The sequence below is a fragment of the Lutjanus erythropterus genome, chromosome 18, assembly GCF_056507025.1.
Source record: "Lutjanus erythropterus isolate fLutEry1 chromosome 18, fLutEry1.hap2, whole genome shotgun sequence".
Classification (NCBI taxonomy): domain Eukaryota; kingdom Metazoa; phylum Chordata; class Actinopteri; order Lutjaniformes; family Lutjanidae; genus Lutjanus; species Lutjanus erythropterus.
This window is the reverse complement of record NC_139334.1, coordinates 29,767,297-29,785,298: the sequence shown is the minus strand read 5'-3', so window position 1 is coordinate 29,785,298 and position 18,002 is coordinate 29,767,297. Positions and strand designations below refer to the sequence as shown.

The 18,002-nt window shown below is 39.8% G+C and overlaps 1 protein-coding gene across 1 annotated transcript in view; it reads left to right on the top strand.

Moving 5' to 3' along the window:
• Window positions 1-18,002, top strand: part of kcnh5b (potassium voltage-gated channel, subfamily H (eag-related), member 5b) — a 203,968-nt gene that overhangs the window by 78,139 nt on the left and 107,827 nt on the right. The window contains exon 8 of the mRNA XM_084742502.1: window positions 1,828-2,099. Coding sequence (XP_084598628.1) covers window positions 1,828-2,099 — 272 coding nt within the window. The remainder of the gene's footprint in view (window positions 1-1,827; window positions 2,100-18,002) is intronic.

Sequence of the window (18,002 nt, the reverse complement as noted above, 5' to 3'; positions counted from 1 at the left end):
TTCATTTATCGTACCAAGATTAACAGCTGTTACACTGTATTTGGCGACCTGTCACATGTTATAGCTCATCGATGGTACGATTAATCAGGGTTGTGATTAAAGGTTTGGGGTTTTCAGATTTCAAAGTGGGACATGACATTCTTAAGTTTGATCATTTCTGTTGCCTAGCAGTGTGCGCTGCTAGCATACTTTTAACAATCTTCCACTGTCTTGCTAATCATTTCTTATTTTCAGCAGAGTTATGGGGGATCAGAGAAAAAATAAAAGGCAATTTCATGAACGCTGAGGTCAGAAACTTAAAAGAACTGTACAGCCAGCACGAGAAAACACTGAACGATTATTTTAGATTCAGACAGCAGAAGGAAAGAAAGAAAAAAAGGACAGATCTCCTAAGCAAGGCGATGAAAGCCGTTTATTTGAGAAAAATCCCTCAAACCATCAAAACAATAAAACCTGTATCGTTTTTCTTTCCTTTCTCTTTATTTTTTCTGAATATTTTACTCTGATAAAAGTGTTTGTGCAATAAAATCCGTAAGCCGAAAACTTGGCAGGCCAGTTTCCAATTCCAATTCAAAAACAGTTTGGCCTAGACTCAAAATTCTTTCATTATTTTCATCTCTCTATTCATCTGCAGCTGATCTTCTGAATTTTTCATAATCTGCTTGCACCACATTCATTGCTATATTATTTTTTGGAGAGGATCCCCCTGCTTGACTCGTCTGGTCAGTGCAGAAAGCAGGAAAGTAGATTTATGCTATTGTCATTAAAATGTTGATCGGTGTAACAAGCTATTTTGTGATGTGTTATTGTTATCATTATTAGTGCTTGTGACGTGGTGTCAGATTAATGGGACAGTGTGACTACAACTATGACTGACTTGGCTTACTGCATTTATTAATTTAACAGGGAATGAAAAACAGTGATTCTTTAGTGGAATTTTGAGGTTTTGATGTTGATATTAAAGGAGCCATTGCACGTCCAAAAATTAGTACTGCAGTCCAAATAGTGAGTTGAAGCAAAAGCCTGTTTATTAAAACAGTTGAAATCCTATTTAATATGTGATCTACAGTTGAAGCGAGTTGTTTCCTCCCGCCCCCTCCTCCTGAGACTCGAGGAAGCTCAGGCGGGGTGCAGGAGCGCAAGACGAACACAGTATTGAAATTCGACGAAAACAAGTGACGACGAGTTCTCACTGTCAGTTGATCAGCTGCTTATATCTGACAGTTGTCTGTTTGTGTAAAATTAAGCCTGTTATCTTGAAAACAAAAGTCCACAGCTCTGAAAATACACACTCACTGCTGCAAACTCCAGCAACATTTTGCTCAATTTATGTGTTATGAACATCTATAAGATTAATGATGATTTCTTACAACTCATAAACAGACACTTACTCATTCAGAGAACATTCTGCATCAGTTTGATTGGATTTTGATTTAATTTGATGTCTGATTAACATGAAACAGGCAAAAAACAAAACAGTTATTTCACACTACAGCTGTAGCGTTAATGTCAGAGAAATGTCAATTTCCTTATCATGGTCTTATTTATGCTTTATTAAATAAATATATTGCAGATTTCTCCTCTAAAGTAATTACTATAGAATGGTGTAGAGTTTGACTTTATGCCTGCTTCTTACTCTGCGTAACATATGTGGTGCAACTGATTTATCAAAATACTTGGCATAAGCAAAAGGCCCCTGGAAATTCAAATGAAAATCAGTGATTCTTCGGTATGTTTTTGGGGTCTTTGTAAATATAAATGCTGTAACTTTTCTCCAGATCTCAGTCAGATGAACCCGTGTGGTTGAGCTCTGCTGGTCTTCAACAGGTACAGCATCGGAGACTACGAGGTCATTGACGAGGCTACCAACACCATCAAGATGGACAGCTGGCTCTACCAGCTGGCCATCAGCATCGGATCACCTTACCGCTACAACGCCAGCGGCTCTGGCCAATGGGAGGGCGGCCCCGGCAAGGACTCTCTGTACATCACCTCCCTGTATTTCACCATGACCAGCCTGACGACCATCGGCTTCGGCAACATCGCCCCGACCACGGATGGGGAGAAGATCTTCTCCGTGGCCATGATGATGGTGGGATGTAAGTACGAGACGCACGACTGCTTATATTGCCTCGACTCTGCTGCGGTGGCATTTTGCTGGGAGCCATTTGGTGTCTGCTGTTGTGGTTTTGGTGCGTTTTGGAGAGTGAAGTGGCACAGGAGGCCGTTTTCATTCAGTAGGCATCACTCTACTGCCAGGCACTGCGTTATATATGGAGAGAAAATCCCTCGGGGGAGCTGCTTTGACTGAGAGTGATGCTGGTGGAGTTTTTTATGATTTATTGACGTTTGAAGAAATGTGATGTGCTGTGTGAAAGTTTCAGAACTTTTTTGCTAAGGATGGCAATGTGGATTGGTCAGCCCAGTTTTATACTGTTCAACTCAACTTCAACTTTATTGTCCCTGAGGAGAGAGAATAAACTTAGGACTCACGGACTCTGGTACAAAAAGCATGATAAAATACATTAATATATTAAGTGACAACAAAAACCGTAGAGTATGTTCAGCCATCAGTAAAACCATCATCATCAGCCCCTGGTAGCTAAGTGGGAAACTAATTACTAATCAAACTAACTAATCAGCTGAGTCATTGTGAGCATTAACAGTTGATTGGCCTGGAAAATAAGGGATTTATTCAACCTGTTAGACATGGCCAGAAGGTAGGAGCTCCAATTCTCCACACAGGGGATGAAGAGGACACTGTAAAATATCTCGAACATTATAGAGGTTTCTATCTTAGGGAAGATGTGAGGCAGATAAGGCAGTTCAGCACCAATGGTCTTACTGGACACCTTAACTGCACTTGGCACAGCTGGACAAAATTACAAGGTTGTGCAGTTGCAGGGATTGGTTGAATTTGCGTTATTTGTTGTAGTCGATCCTGGAGGGATTGCATTATGCTGCAAAGTTCTTTTTTTTTTTGTATTTTTGGGCACATTGAGCAGCTTCTGACGTGACATAATTCACCTATGACTTTTTAATTATTATTGGACCGAGATGAACCATCCATGGTGCCTCTATCAGCTCAAAGTTTCAGCTTTATTTTCTGCTTTACATTCAAAATTGAACAAGCTGACTGCACGTGTGAAACATGCACACATAAACACAACCTAACTATGCACATGTACAAACCATGCACGAGAAGAAAGAATATCAAAAAACTAAATTATAGTCAGTAATGAAAAGTCAAGCTGCCATTAGCTTTTTGTCTTTATTGATCTCCCTTTATGGGAATATTCCAGTGGATTCAACAGAGATCATGAATAGGAGAATTTTCGTTAATTGAATTTTTACAGTGTTCAGAGGCTGCACGGCAGGCGCCACCACACTGATGATGAAAGCAGCAGCAAACTGAGCAGAATAATGGAAGAGAGCCTGTGACACACATGATTAATGGCAAACTGTTCTCCCTGTGCTTAATCTGACGAATCATCTGAAGAAATGAGGCGGCGATAAGATATTAGTGGTTAACAGTCAGGGGGTTGAAATACATCATGTGTATTACAGCTTATAGGCGTGGAAAGATATGGATTTTACTCATCTAACAACAAAGGTCTGTGTGAAAAATTCACTATTTTGCATTTCAAGAGAAAGAATTGTTCACACAGTCACCTCATCAGGCTTCATCATATCTTTCAGCTTGTGGCACAGCTTCATGAATTACCTTTGTAACATCGAGACAGGAGTTCATTCCCCATCCCAGACCTGCAGTTAATGTCCATTTCTCTTCATAACCATCATCTCCTCCAAACCATTACCAAATATTTCAGTTGTTTAACCTTAATCATAATCTTAACTGCCATGTGAAGTATTGAGGAAAAGAAAGACTTTCAAAAATATTGCAATGAAAGGTTAAATATATGAGATTCTGAACATTCATATGGTAGAAAACAACAGTGTTCTTGTAAAGATATGGCCTAGTGGAATAACGGCATCCTAAGCAAAGAATTAAGTCATATTTAGGTCTCTGTGTGTTTTGTAATCTGAGCTTGAGAAAGTGTTGTCTTTGAGGAGAGAGATATAACAGCTGTTTCTTTGCACATGTAACTTGGTGATTGTTGGAGTTGAAGTGCATTATATGATGATCTGCATGGTAAAATTACTGCATTTATAAATGGAGTTTGGTGGCTTTGAAGCACATAATATAATGGAAAAAAAGGATCTTACTATTTAAGAAAAAGGTCTATCTCTATTAGGATCATTTCCATATTGATTTCAGACACTTCAGAGTAGCAAACTGAGCCTGTCAGTGACAAAAACTAGCACTCTTCATGGGTTTATATTAACGGTGCGCAGTTTCCTTCAATAATTACGTTGCAACCACTGCAGCTCAATTCACAGCTACCGGCTGAGGCAAAGAGCAATCTCACTCTGTGAAGGATTTATTTCAACCAAACCAGAGTTAATGATTGTTGGAACAGTCAAAAGACAAAGTTTTCATTTGTTTCTTTGAATGAAGTGTTTCATGATGATCTGTGAGGTAAAATCACTGTATTTGTCAGTGGTTCCTGTGTTTGTTTTGGTGCTCTTGTGCGACAGAAACCTAATTCAGGGTTTTCCAGAATTTCAAAATGTCATTCACCAGTCCTTACATTTCAAATATCTCCAATACCTTCATGCTGCAATGTAATTGTAGTTGCAGGCTCACAGTAGACACTGTCGAACACAAGTTAACAATGGACCATCATTCCAAAACAATAACTGGCTGAAAAATATCCTATTGGACCAAAGTATCCCTTTGTCCCAGAGCCCATAATCCTGAAAATAAATGCCTGTTGCTCCGAAGTAGAGGGCAGCATTGGCTTTGGGATTCCCCCGGACCAAACGCTGATCTTGCAGAAGCGGGTGGTTTTAACCTTCCTGCCGGCAGGAGTGGGCAGTCAAAAAGTAAGCTGCGGGTCCCACTGTTGCTGACTTAGCAACTTTCCTGTCAGTTTTAGTGACTTTTCAGACCCTTCTCAAAGTAATCAGTGTGCAGTTCTTCTGTCTACAGGACCAGTGAGGAAAAGTAGGTATGTACTTCCACTGGGTGCTGCAGGCAGTCAGCGTGACGTGTGGTGCAGACAGCAGCTTCTCCCTCTCTCCAGATCAGTGGATTAGATGTTCCTGTAACTTGTAAAAAGCTTGTTTCATCTTCTCCCTCCTTTTGTACAATTTTCAAAACTTCTTTACTTCAAATATACAATGTTCCTGTATTTTATTGTTCACGTAATTGAAGTAGTTAGTATGAGTTTGTAGTTAGCATGAGTGCAATTATGAGCTTGAACATAATTTTGCCATGTTCTTACCAACAGGTGTGCGTCTCTGCTTTGTGTAAGGCCATAAAAGTGTGTATTTTCCAAGTAATGAGCCTTTGGAACAATGGACATTTATTTTCAGGAAACAAATGGGCTTTTGTTTTAGTGCAACATTTTTAAGACTGCATGTTACATCTGAAACAACAAGAGCACTTTGCAGGTTGACAAGACAAGACAACAAAAACACAGCAAGCAAAAACACAGCAGTGTGCAGAGGCATGAAAATGACATAAGATTTTCTTGCTTCAAATGAGCATCTGAACATGTAAGACAGGATTTCTAGTACTTATTTTGGAGCTTTTGTAGATCTAAAGTTGCAGATGCTTTCAGTGCTTCTTAAATGTTGATGGTTTAAGATACTGGGTGGGATGTTAAGCAGCTTTGAGTGGAAAACGACGGCGATTAATACTTTTGTTCATAGTTTTAACAGCGCCTGTACTGTTTTACATCTTGTTGCTGTGCTTTAACAATCCTTAAGGATTAAACCCTCCCTGTTCAGGAGATTTGTTTTTCCCGAAAGTGGCAGATTTATTACAAAAGCTTTTCTTTTCTGTGTGGTGTTCTTGCTGTCTCTGCTGGCCTGGTGCAGCTTGTGTAACAATGTCTATATCCTGGAGGAAAAGTTACTTTCAAGGCATCAATTATTAAACTGTATGCACAGTCTGCAAAACTGAGAGTACAGATTCTTACATTGAGTACTACTATTTTGTAGAAAGTGGTCCCCTGGAGGCTTTGATGGAGGAATAATAAACAGAACAGTTGTGTTTAAGTGTTGGTATTAAGGTTGATGCACCCATGATGACTTTTTATTATGATAGCAGAAAACAGACCATCATTTTGTCCACGCTGGAAAATTATACCTTTCCTATGGTGATTTTCCCTCAAAAAAGACATATTTTAAGTGACATTTAATGCAATTTTCTGGTTAAAGACTGTATGCAGGTTATTTATGTACATTCTTAACTTGCTGGCTGGTTTCCCTGCACCTGGAGTCTTGTACCTGTCTTGTATCTTGCAGTTGTTTGATCTGGTGACAGATTGTCTCTGGGTTGCGGTTTTTCCCTAGAAGCTTCCTGCCTTCAGGCCAAAAGCTGTTGTACATTATTCAACAGATTTTCTATGCTTCAACACTCATGGTGGTGGTGGTGGGGGGGGGGGGGGGGGGGGGCACTTGTTTTATCTCATCATGCAAATCAGTCGTACACATGTGAGCCTGCTGATATGGAACCACTTTAGATTTGTTGTCTTTTGTTCAATAAACATGGAAATGATTCCTAGAAAGCCAATGGACCAGTGGAATTGGAATAGTGTTTCTGTTTCTTTTTCTATCGGCCATTTATTTTCAGGATGATGCTGCATATTTTAGAAGTAAGTCTATCAGTGGCTCGTGGGTAGAGAAAATAAATATTCCCTCAGACATACATAGATACTATGGTTAGTGGCCTCTTTCATTTCTATTCCAATTTAGTTTTTGATTTTCGTTGCCCCAAAACACTTTGCATTTAAACTGTCTAGTGTCTGATGTGCTATTTGTCTGTTTGTCTGTCTAAGCGTTCATTCTGAGTAAGGGGAACATCTACTGAGCATCTAGGGCTGCGATGGCACAGATTTTTTCTGACCCTGGTAGCGTTATAATAATTGCATTTTACTGACCTTTATTGAAGCACACGTCATAAGCATAGCATAGGTTCTTCAAGGAATAGTGCAGTACATAAGTGCATGCAGCATGCAATGAGGTAGAGCGAGTATCAGGGGAATGGTGATGCTGCTCATGGCGAAGCAGAACCTTAAACTGACTGTAAGTTGTCAGTGTGGCAGTAAATGCACAGTTCAGGTTACAGTGTGTCAGTTAAATGCTGCAGCTTCTCAACAGCAAGAAAAGTCTCATTTGTTGTTTCCCTACGGCTGGAAAAGTGACAGGGTTAGCACCAAAGTAAATTGAGCAGGGAAGGCTAACATTAAGCTAATGCTAATACTAGTGTTGTACTTTATAACTCGACTTAGTGCGATCGTATCCCTTCTAGAAGCTTTGTAATCCAGCCTTGAAATGCAGCCTCTGAATGTCTTCTTTTTCCACATTGAAAACAGTTGTCACTGTTGTTAGCATGTTGTTAGCTGCCTACAGGCGAACCCAAGATGATGGGTTGAGTCTGTCTAAAACTGACCAATCAGAGGGCGTGTTCCTGACTTTAATGTGACAGCACTGATCCCTAGGTGTATTAATAGATTAATACCCTGGACTCAACAAAAGATTGACCCTTCAAAATAAAATTTGTGGTGGTGACAGTAATAAGCTCAACCCCGCATGACTGTGGTATTGCAGTAAGGTCGTTATTGCCACAGCCTTATGAGAGTCATCGATAAGATATTTTTTCTTATGTAGCACTGGTGATTAATAACTACTGTGAAAATCTCATCACCGCTGCGTCCTTATATCGTGCTTAACGTCCAGCTGACTAGTACATTACAAAAACTGCTGGGTTCCAAGATGACCCAACTTTAACTCAACCACTGGTCATCTATGGGACAGAACACACACTGTGGTGTTATTTTGACCCAACCTAGTGAATGAAATCAACTATATATTACTGATATACTGGGTTATTTCCAAAGGCTTAGAGTCCATTGCCTTGATACATTTATATTTAAGAATTTCCAATCGAAAATGGCTGCCTGAGGGCGAGGTAAAGTGTTGAAAATATTCTAAATATAGCGTACACTGATCTCTTTGTCTGAAATGCATTTTGCTGCTGACCCTGTCTAAAGCAGAACATTGCCAGAAGCAGAAGGACTTTGTATTGGTAGCAGCTCAAAGAATCAAGGCTTAGTGCAAAGGGCGAGGGCTTTGTGGGTGGTTTGGTGTGCAGAGTAGAAACACTTCAATGGCTCCAGGAAAAAAAAGTCCTCTGTGTTTGGTGGTTGTTTAAAATTGCTAAAAATGTTCTCTGCTATTAAACTGCAGCTGCTATAAACCAAATAAACTGCGAGTCCAGAAACAGAAGGCACGTAGTCGATGCTTATTTTTGAAAACATTCAAGTGTTTTCATATCTTTCCTTAAACTGTTTGGCAGGAGACACCGGTGTTCTTCATGTTGCACAACGCTTCAAGCCAATTTTCACTTTGCCAGAGCTCCAGAGGCTCCTGTCTGTGGAAGGTGTTTATTATGATTTATTCACTTTAAAAGCACCGTGAAGCCTTTTTCAATATCAGTCACTTGGTGCATTTTAAAATAGCCAAAACTCATTTTGGAACAACAGTGTTTTTGTGTTTTTGTCTCAGGCCGATCTGTTTCTGCCCTGGAGTTCAGTATCGGGGCCAAGCCAGAGCCTCCCTGGGCTGTCCTCCATATTGTCTGCTCCTGGCAGCTGGACAGTGGACGGCCTCAGCTCCGTAGTAAACAATACAGAGACACGATGTGTCACTTCTGTCTGGCTGTGACTGATAGGCTTCTTGGCGTGGCGGACCATCACTCAGGCTGTGTGGGCAGTTTCCTCCTGATCTCAGCCACTGAGGGCTGATAGTGGGACAGACAGATAGGAGACCCATTCGTTTTGGTTTCCAGATTTTTTCTATGAGAATTGCAGTGCATCTCAATATGAATAATCCGTTTTACAACCTTGGAGAGCTGCTGCAGTATGAAGAAATAATTTGGTACCACTTTCTAATAAGGCATCATTTAAGAAGTTGGAAATATTACCACTGGGTAAATAGTTAATTAATCATTGACTGGTGCTTTTCAGATCAGCCATCGTATTATAAACCAGTATTTAGGACATATTTTGGGGTGCCAGGTTGGTGTTTATCTTCTTTTAGCATGATGCTTGCTATTCAACATGGTCTCAGGGCAGTCCCTGAAGTAGTCATGAAATTTAATGTATTAGATTTCTGTACACTCAGCACGACTTTCAAACAAATTAGACATAATCATGCAGAGTTTAGTTATGCTTCCAAAGTAGAATTTATTTAAAATCATGTCAGGTGATGGACACAGTTTGGCTAGGTTTAGGCCCTGTCCACACCGACATGTGGATTTTTAAAAACAAAGCTTTTTGTATGAGTTTTTTTGAAAACACCTGCCAAGGTGAAGATATTTAAATACTGTTTTCACTGTAGACAGGGGAACTGGCAATTTGGGCTTGTAGCGTCAGTGCATGCCACTGTCTCCTTTGTGTCAGTGTGCGCTATCATCTCCATGGTTACGTTGTTTGTTTACATGAGGGGCTGTTTTGTGGAGGCCGATGAATGGCGAGAATACTTTTTAATGATCGGGCCTGATCTGTCTCAGCAAAAGAGACTGTCCACATCTGGAAGAAGCAACAACAAAATGAGCCCCGTGGATTCCCGCTGCACCGTCCTCCTTCGTCCAGACGACATCGAAACACCCAGTTCAGAGCCCAAAGTGATGGATCTTGTTGTCACCTTTTACCAAACACACAGTATTGACTGCACATGGAAGTAAAATAACCCTGAACTAAATCCACAGATTACATGGACAGGAAGAGGAAACAGTCTTTGACTGCACAAGTGTTGTGTGACTTTTCCGTTCAAATGCAGTTTAAAGAATGGCTCAACTCAAAAATGTACACGAGTATGTGGCTGTAAGCGTCAACTCGTATGAGCGTGTGTTTTCATATTGTGGAGTATTTGAGTTTATACATTGACAGAATGGATGTTATAAAACAGGGGTATTCAACTAAAATTCTAAGAGTTCCAGTTAGAGAAAATTTCCTAAAGCAAAGGTCCGGAACATCATAATGTCTAACTTGTGTTATGAGAGTGATATATACTGAAGTAGTGTCGCAGTTGTATCAACGTCTACATCAGGGGTGTCAAACTCATTTTGGTTCAGGGGCCACATACAGACCAATTTGATCTCCAGATAGCCCAACGAGTAAAATTAAGGCATAATCTATTGATTATTCTGCCAATTAATTGAGTAATCAGATAATATGTTCTGCATTTTTTTCTATTCCATTACTTTTGCTTTATTTAAGAACAATGGTAATATACAAAAGAGAAGATAAGACAGGTTTATTAAATGAACAACTATAAATTGCTAAAGTAAAAATACTCAGTAACTTTACTTTTAATGTAGATTTACTTTTACTGTTTTTACTTTACTTTTTACTTTTCTTTTCAAGTACAAAGGTAAAAGTAAAGGTAGTAATGTTTGCAGAAACCACAAACCACAAACAGAAGATGTTACTAACTCTTTTAACTGAAACAGTCACCAGAATGTTTTGTCACAACATTTTTCTTCTGGAGCAGGACAGACGCTCCCAGACCCCCAGAGGACAGGGGACTGGTTTACCAACATGCCACCTTTTTCTCCTCTTATGAGTTTGCAGGTCTGTATACTAAATACAGACCAATCAAAAAGTAATGATAAAAATACCATTAAAATACAACAAAAGCAATAAAATTGTTGATTTTTCAAAAAAGGAAACAATAACATGCAAAATTTTGTATGAATTAATTGTAATTAAGTAAAAACACTAATACCACAATGTAAAAATACCTTAGTAAAGAATCTGAGTATTTTTTTCATCACAGCAGGTGACTATGCACTGAGATTTTTTCTGAAATCTTGACAACTGAGCTGACTGACATTTTGAACAGATGAATACAAGCAATGGCAAACCAAACTGTCCCATAATGCACCGTCCTTCAGGTGATGGACGTCTGGGCTTTTTGTAGGTGTTTATAACAAAGGCAGGAGCAAAATGAAACCTTAACCTTCAGTGAAGACGGTTAAAGGCTGTTGTTCAGACTGTCATCCAGTAGAATGGTGTCAGGATGTGTCCGACTGAGCAGATTACAGTGATCGATTGATCAGACAATAACATTCACTTACTTTGATTAGTCAAAAGAGGGCGTCGCATGTCAGAGAGAGACAGAAAACCTGACAAACTTGCCAAAACAAGTCTCAAAAGATTTTTTAGACATAAATGTTTATATAGATAGAATATAGAAAAATGTTTTTTGGTGAAATTTTCTCGATGGTTGCATAAAGACATCAACAAAGATGAAGACAGTCAATCAAAAAAAGTTCTGCACGTCAGGTCCGCTGCCTGTTTAAACTCTTCCCTGACCGCCCTCTTCCTTCTAATTCAAAGTTAATGTCACTTGACAAATGCTCTCTGTTGGCGACAGGACGCCGAGTGCAACACAGATGTCTTGTCTTGAGGGAAAATGGCAGACGGCTCAGCCCTGATTGGCCCTGTGGTAGACTGTGGTGGAGCGTTGACATGCCAAGTTTGGAGGCGACGACTTTTGGAGCGCAAAGTGTAGCTGGATGAGTTGATCAGCTGATGTTGTTGTTGTGAGATCTCTTAAAACAAACATGATACAAGACACAGGTCACCGCCTTGTGGGAAAGACCTGCAGACAGGAACACCGACAGTCGATTCATTTTTCCATTTTGATCTGTTTAGTTACAGGTTTGATCTGGATATAATTCTTAGCAGAGGAAAAATGCATGTACTGAGACACAGTTATGTAAACAGACCATGTTGTGATCTCTCTTTGTGCATCGATCAAAGAGTTTAAGTTACTGCAGCAGCGTTCACAGCAGCTGCAGACTCTACAGCAGCAAGTCAACTGGAAGTCATACAATATTTACATTTCCACCACAAATGTTTTTAAAAATACTTCTCATATAGTTTTTTTCATAGTACACAAGAGTGCATCGCCTGTTTCAAAACAAGCCTGTTCAGAACGGGCCGATTGCTTCCAGCATCGCTGCATGCTGTTTTCTCAAAAACTGCTCATCTCAACAACTTCACACTCAGTACTGCACTTCCTGAACAAACACTCCTGTCCATGACATAATTGCTTGAAATGTTTGAATTTATCCATCCATCTGCAACCACTTATTCCAAGTCAGTTTGCAGAGGTAACAGTTCCAGCAGGGGACCCCAGACTTCCCTTTCCCTGGGAACATTAACCAGCTCTGACTGGGGGATCCCGAGGTGTTCCCAGGCCAGTTGCCCTTTGGCCTCCTTCCAGCTGGACATGCCAGGACCACCTCTCTAAGGAGGCGACCATCCTTACAAGATGCCCAAACTACCTCTACTGGCTCCTTTGTACACCATGGAGCAGCAGCTCTACTCCGAGTTCCTCATGGATGACTGAGCTTCTCGCCCTATCTCTAAGGAAGATGCCAGCCAGCCTCCTGAGAAAACCAATCTCAGCCGCTTATATCCATGATCTTGTTCTTATGGTCACAACCCACCCTTCATGACCACAGGTGAGAGTAGGAATGAAGATTGACTAGTAGATCGAGAGCTTCGCCTTCTGGCTAACCTCTCTTTTTGTAAAAGCAAACACAATACCACTCTCACTGGTCCGATTCTCCGGCCCATCTCACACTCACTCACTTGTCCCCTCACTCGAGTACGAGACCCCAAGATACTTGAATTTTTGAATTTAAATTAGACCAGTGGTTTTCAAACTTTTTGCACCTGAGGCACACAAAAGGGCTAGCCAAAATCTTAGGGCACATGTGTATTAATATCCATGATATTCAGGTGGGGAAAAGAAAATCAGGCATCAATCAGTCAGAGCCTTTGATGTGTCACACTCTATAATTCCCACAACCCTGTAACTGCACAAAAGATTTTTTACCTCTGTACTGGGGAGGTTAGATAGTTGAATATTGCAATAATAATAATAATAATAATAATAATAATAATAATAATAATAATAATAATAATAATAATGTAGAGTAGACACCGTCCACACAAGACACTACTGTGCCCCAGCAGACTGTTGGGAACCACTGGAGTAGACCTTAGTTCACACACAACGCAATACAACTCTCCCTTGGGTCTTCAGCAACACACTCGCCAAGTGTGAACTCAATCAGATGAACAGTTGTTGAGAACATTGAAAGGCAGGCAGACAAACAGGCTCCTTCTATTTTAACTAGAATAAAATAAGGTTGACGTACTTTATTATACATAACTTGTAGTATGGTGGATTCTCTTATGGCCCATGAACCCTTAAAATTAGCAGTTCAGCTAAACATTATACTTTCTCATATACTTTAATTTGAAGTTTTTTTTACAAGCCTGAAGAGGCAAAAGTATGCAATATTTTACAAGAAAAAAGCAAAAAATAGCAGGGCAGTTAAATACTATCACAATACTTGAGTGCTCAGTCAGTCCATATTTCCGATTTTTCTTCGTTTTTTTTTAACACTACACTATGGGAAAAAGTTGAGTCATGCACTTCTGGAGACTGTATATCATGTCTGATATTTCCAAACACAAGGCACATCACATGTTAGTCTTTCTGAGTTTTTTTTCAGCAGCATCTGCCTGAAAGACTGAGCACATGTTGTGTTGAGCAGGTGAAATAAAATGAATCAGTTTAAGATAATATTTTCGCTATGTTAATTTCTGTTGGCATGTCAATGGGAATTCCCATTATGTATTAGTTTCAAGCTAATGGAGTAACCACTTGTTAATATAAAAAGTAGATTCTGCAATTTAAAAAAATATTCTGGAGCTGTACTTTAGATAATTTTTTCTCCCACTCCTAAAAATTTGTGAAAAGTGTATTTCTGCTTTCTTCAACCTTCACAGGGCCCGTATGGAGGCCCTGACCCACAGGTTGAATACCACTGGTTAACCAGGGATAGGGTTATTTATCACAACAGAGCTGACAAGCGCATCGATGTCTGTCTTGTTTACTAATACTTCTGAAGCTTTCCATCTGATTATCTGTCCTCTGTTCATCTGTCTGTGTCTGTCTGTGTGTCTGTCTGTCTGCCTGCCGTCATCTCATATAATCGACCCAGACTGAGCCCGTGTGCACACTGACATCTGAATGACTCTTCGTCCTGTTCGTGTGACAGAGGCCGATCTGTTCGACTCCTCCTCCTCCCGTGTCGCTCCATCCCTCTGTCTGTCTCTCCCGGCTGTCCTCCCACATGTCTTACACCCTGTTTGTCCCGAGACTTCTCAGGATTAATGGGCCACTTAACTCTATCTGCAGCCATCAGCAGAGACCTGAGCAGCTTCTCTGAACCGATGCACACCTCCATGTTAGAGGGCGTGCGATCATGTTTGAGTCAGAAGCGTACACTCAGAAGAAACACACACACACATGCACGGAAACACACAGCACTGCACACAGACACGCACCAGTGAATGTATAGGACCATGAAACTTGTGATCAGCACCATTAAGGAGCAATTAGCATAATTGCACATAATAATTTCCATATCATTCCATTATATGTAATTGCATAATGTCATTAGAGGGATATTTTTATAAGTTTCATGACATCTCGTGGTCCGTTCCACCCTCGGCTCACGTGATTGCTCCCCACATGGGATCATAAAACACCCTCTACAAATGATCGGTAATATTTACGGTTCACTGTTTCCCCTCACACAGAAACAGAAACAGCCTCCATCTGTGCTGTTAACACATTACACTCTCAACTGAATAAACACATACATAAATATCATACACTGACAACACGGCTCTTCTCTTCAGCTCTCATGTGTTCGATGATTTGCCAAATTATTGTACTGTATTGTACGAACAATTCTGAAAAAAATGCAAAATGTAAATAAAAACAGAACGCAATGATTTGCAAAATCTTTTAGACCTACATTCAATTGAGTACAGTACAAAAGTTTCTTGTAAATATAGACTCATTCTGAATTTGATGCCTGCAACATGTTCCAAAAAAGTTGTGACAGGATCATGTTTACCTCTGTGACCCATCATCTTTTCTTTTAGCAACACTCAGTCAGCATTTGGGAACTGAGGATGCTAAATACTGAAGTTTTTAAAGTGAAATTCTTTCTCATTCTTGCTTGATATACGACTTCAGGTTCTCAACAGTCCGGGGTCTGTTCAGTGGGAGACAGGTCTGGACTGCAGGCACGTCAGTCCAGTACCTGAACTCTTTTACTATGAAGACACACTGCTGGAACACGTCCACAATGTGTCTGACATCGTCCCGCTGGAATAAGCAGGGACGTCGTCTGGATGGCAGCATATGTCGCTCTAAAACCTGTTTGTACCTTTCAGCATTAATGTGGCCTTCACAGATGTGCAAATTACCCATGATGCCATGGGCACTAACACACCCCCATACCATCACAGCTGCTGTCTGGTTGGTAACAATCTGGATGGTCCCTTTCCTCTTTAGCCCAGAGGACATAATTTGTGAAAACAATCTGAAATGTGGACTCAGATGAGCTCAGGTCCAGAGACGTCTGCAGTGTTTCTGGATGTTGTTGATATATGTCTTTCTCTTTGCATGGTAGAGTCTTAACTTGCATTTGTACATGCAGAGACAAAGTTTTTTGGCACCTATTATCAGTTCACCTGTTGAACGTTCCTAAAAGTTATTTTTTGAGCATTCCACAACTTTTCCAGGCTTTTGTTGCACCTTTCCAAACTTTTTTTGAAGCATGTTTAGTATGTTGTCTTTGTACTGTATACAACTGAATACCAAAAGTATTTGCAAGTCATTGCATTCTGTTTTTATTAAACTTTTTGCACAACATCCCAACTTTTTTTGGAATTGGGGGCGTACATTTTATCACTATTTTTCCTTTAAATGCAACTTACCACACAAAACACATTAATAACTGAGAAACTTAAGTAAATATTCTTCAACAAAGGCTTAAATAAGAAAGTACAGTACAAAAGAAAGTGACTGTTTCTCTCAGACTGTACACTTGCCAAATTTAACTTTTGCCTTCCAATGGAATCAGAATATTGTCTTGACATTAAGAGCAGAGTTGGGACCAAGTCATTGTTTTGCAACTTACAAGTAAGTCTCAAGTCTTTGCAATCAAGTCCCAAGTCCTAAACTGTGAGTTTCAAGCCCCAAACAAGTCATAATGTGCTCTCCATCAAATGTAATACCATTTTAACAACGGGGCCTCAATCTACTGTTCTTGTGCAGCTTCAAATAACAAACAAATTGGAAGTTTTTGAAACTCTGTAATTTTGACTCACCACATTTTGCATACTGCAATTCTGCATTTTTACATCTATTTTTTGACTGATGTTCACTAATTTATGCTGTCAAACGAACACCGCCACCTTGTAGTTTTTCTCAATAATGTTAAGTTCTTCACGGCTCTCTTGGGCAACTTCACTGGATCCTGTCGGATTGGATCAAACAAAGTGGATCTGAGGACCTATGTGTCGACTTGCTGACAGTGAATAGCGTTAAAGGTAGTTGATTCAGGAACTGAGGGGAAATGAATTGATTTGCGGCACCCTTTAGAAATAACACACTTCTGAATTGTTGGGTTTGGGGGATGGTTTCAAGTCTTTGGTACTCAGGTCTGACTCAAGTCGACATTAAAGGTCCATATACCAACTCTTATATTAATACAGAGTCCCTTTTTCCTTCTTCTCATTTTAGTAAAGTAACTACAGTTAAAGGACAAAATCTTTTGCCTTTTATTTCAGAGTGCACGCATGATGTAAAGAGTCTAAAACATTCATCGAGCAGCAGGAGTGATTTAATGTGAAGGGACACTGCTCTTTCTAATATTTCTGTGATGCTGTAAAGTCAGCAACACAAACGCCAAAGGCGCATGGAAGCACTTGTTCAGCCATTATGCTCCTGCTCATGCAGCATTACCGAAGCACACGACTGTACAGTACTGCAGCATGCAATAATACAGTAGGTAGATTACCATATCTATTCTGCATTAGCTCTGTTTGAGCTGTTAATCGTTCTGTACTCAGTGGACGGCCACGGCGCCTCACAAGTCCCTGATCCTAATTTTGTTCCACCATTTATCTTTATACACCCACAGTAAAGAAATATAGACCTACTTATGGGTGTAATAGAATATAATCACTCGATACTCGAACTCATCATGAGGTCTCTTTAATCACTGATGTGACCGTGATCGGAATGACAATATTGTTCCCATAAAGGCCACAGGAAAATGAGGCTTTTGGTGTGATAACTGTAATTTTCGGCAATATTTTTCCTCCACATATGCACTCATGAGTTGCATAAAGCAAAATTGGGCTATTTATATCATACAGGCTAAGACATAAATATCAAGCTGGCAGTAGAGAGCATTTTTAATTAGCTATTAAATCAGGTCCAACACCACAAGTAGAGATGAAACTATGAATTTCATATCATGATTAAAGTCTGTCACTGTTATCAGTATTATCATGGTATTGCTGCTGTGTCTGCAACTTTTGTTGATGCTGGACAGTATTTACTGAGTGTTTATTGGCTGAGATGTGTTTGATTATTGATCAGCTGTTGCTGTTTCAGAACAATGGACAATACTGAAGTCATTCAAACATCTGAGTAATACACGTATTCTTTGATTTTGAAACAGTGGCCATATGTTGGTGTTGTTTAGCCGTTTTGATGACATTGCATGCTTGAACAAGTGGAATACATTTTGGCTAAAAATCAGTGGTTTATGATAGTTTTATTTTCTCACAGCCTGTGTTTAAAGTCCATCCCCAGTCATGTTTTAAAAAGTATGAAACACTCTGCAAGAAGTAATAAATTGCATCTGATGTGTCTTTTTTGTGGCAAAATAAGCTCAAATAACGTTTTTAAATGTCTTACATATTACTCTACCCTTTGCCTTAATTTAGTATTCAAGGATTCATGAATGTGCAAAT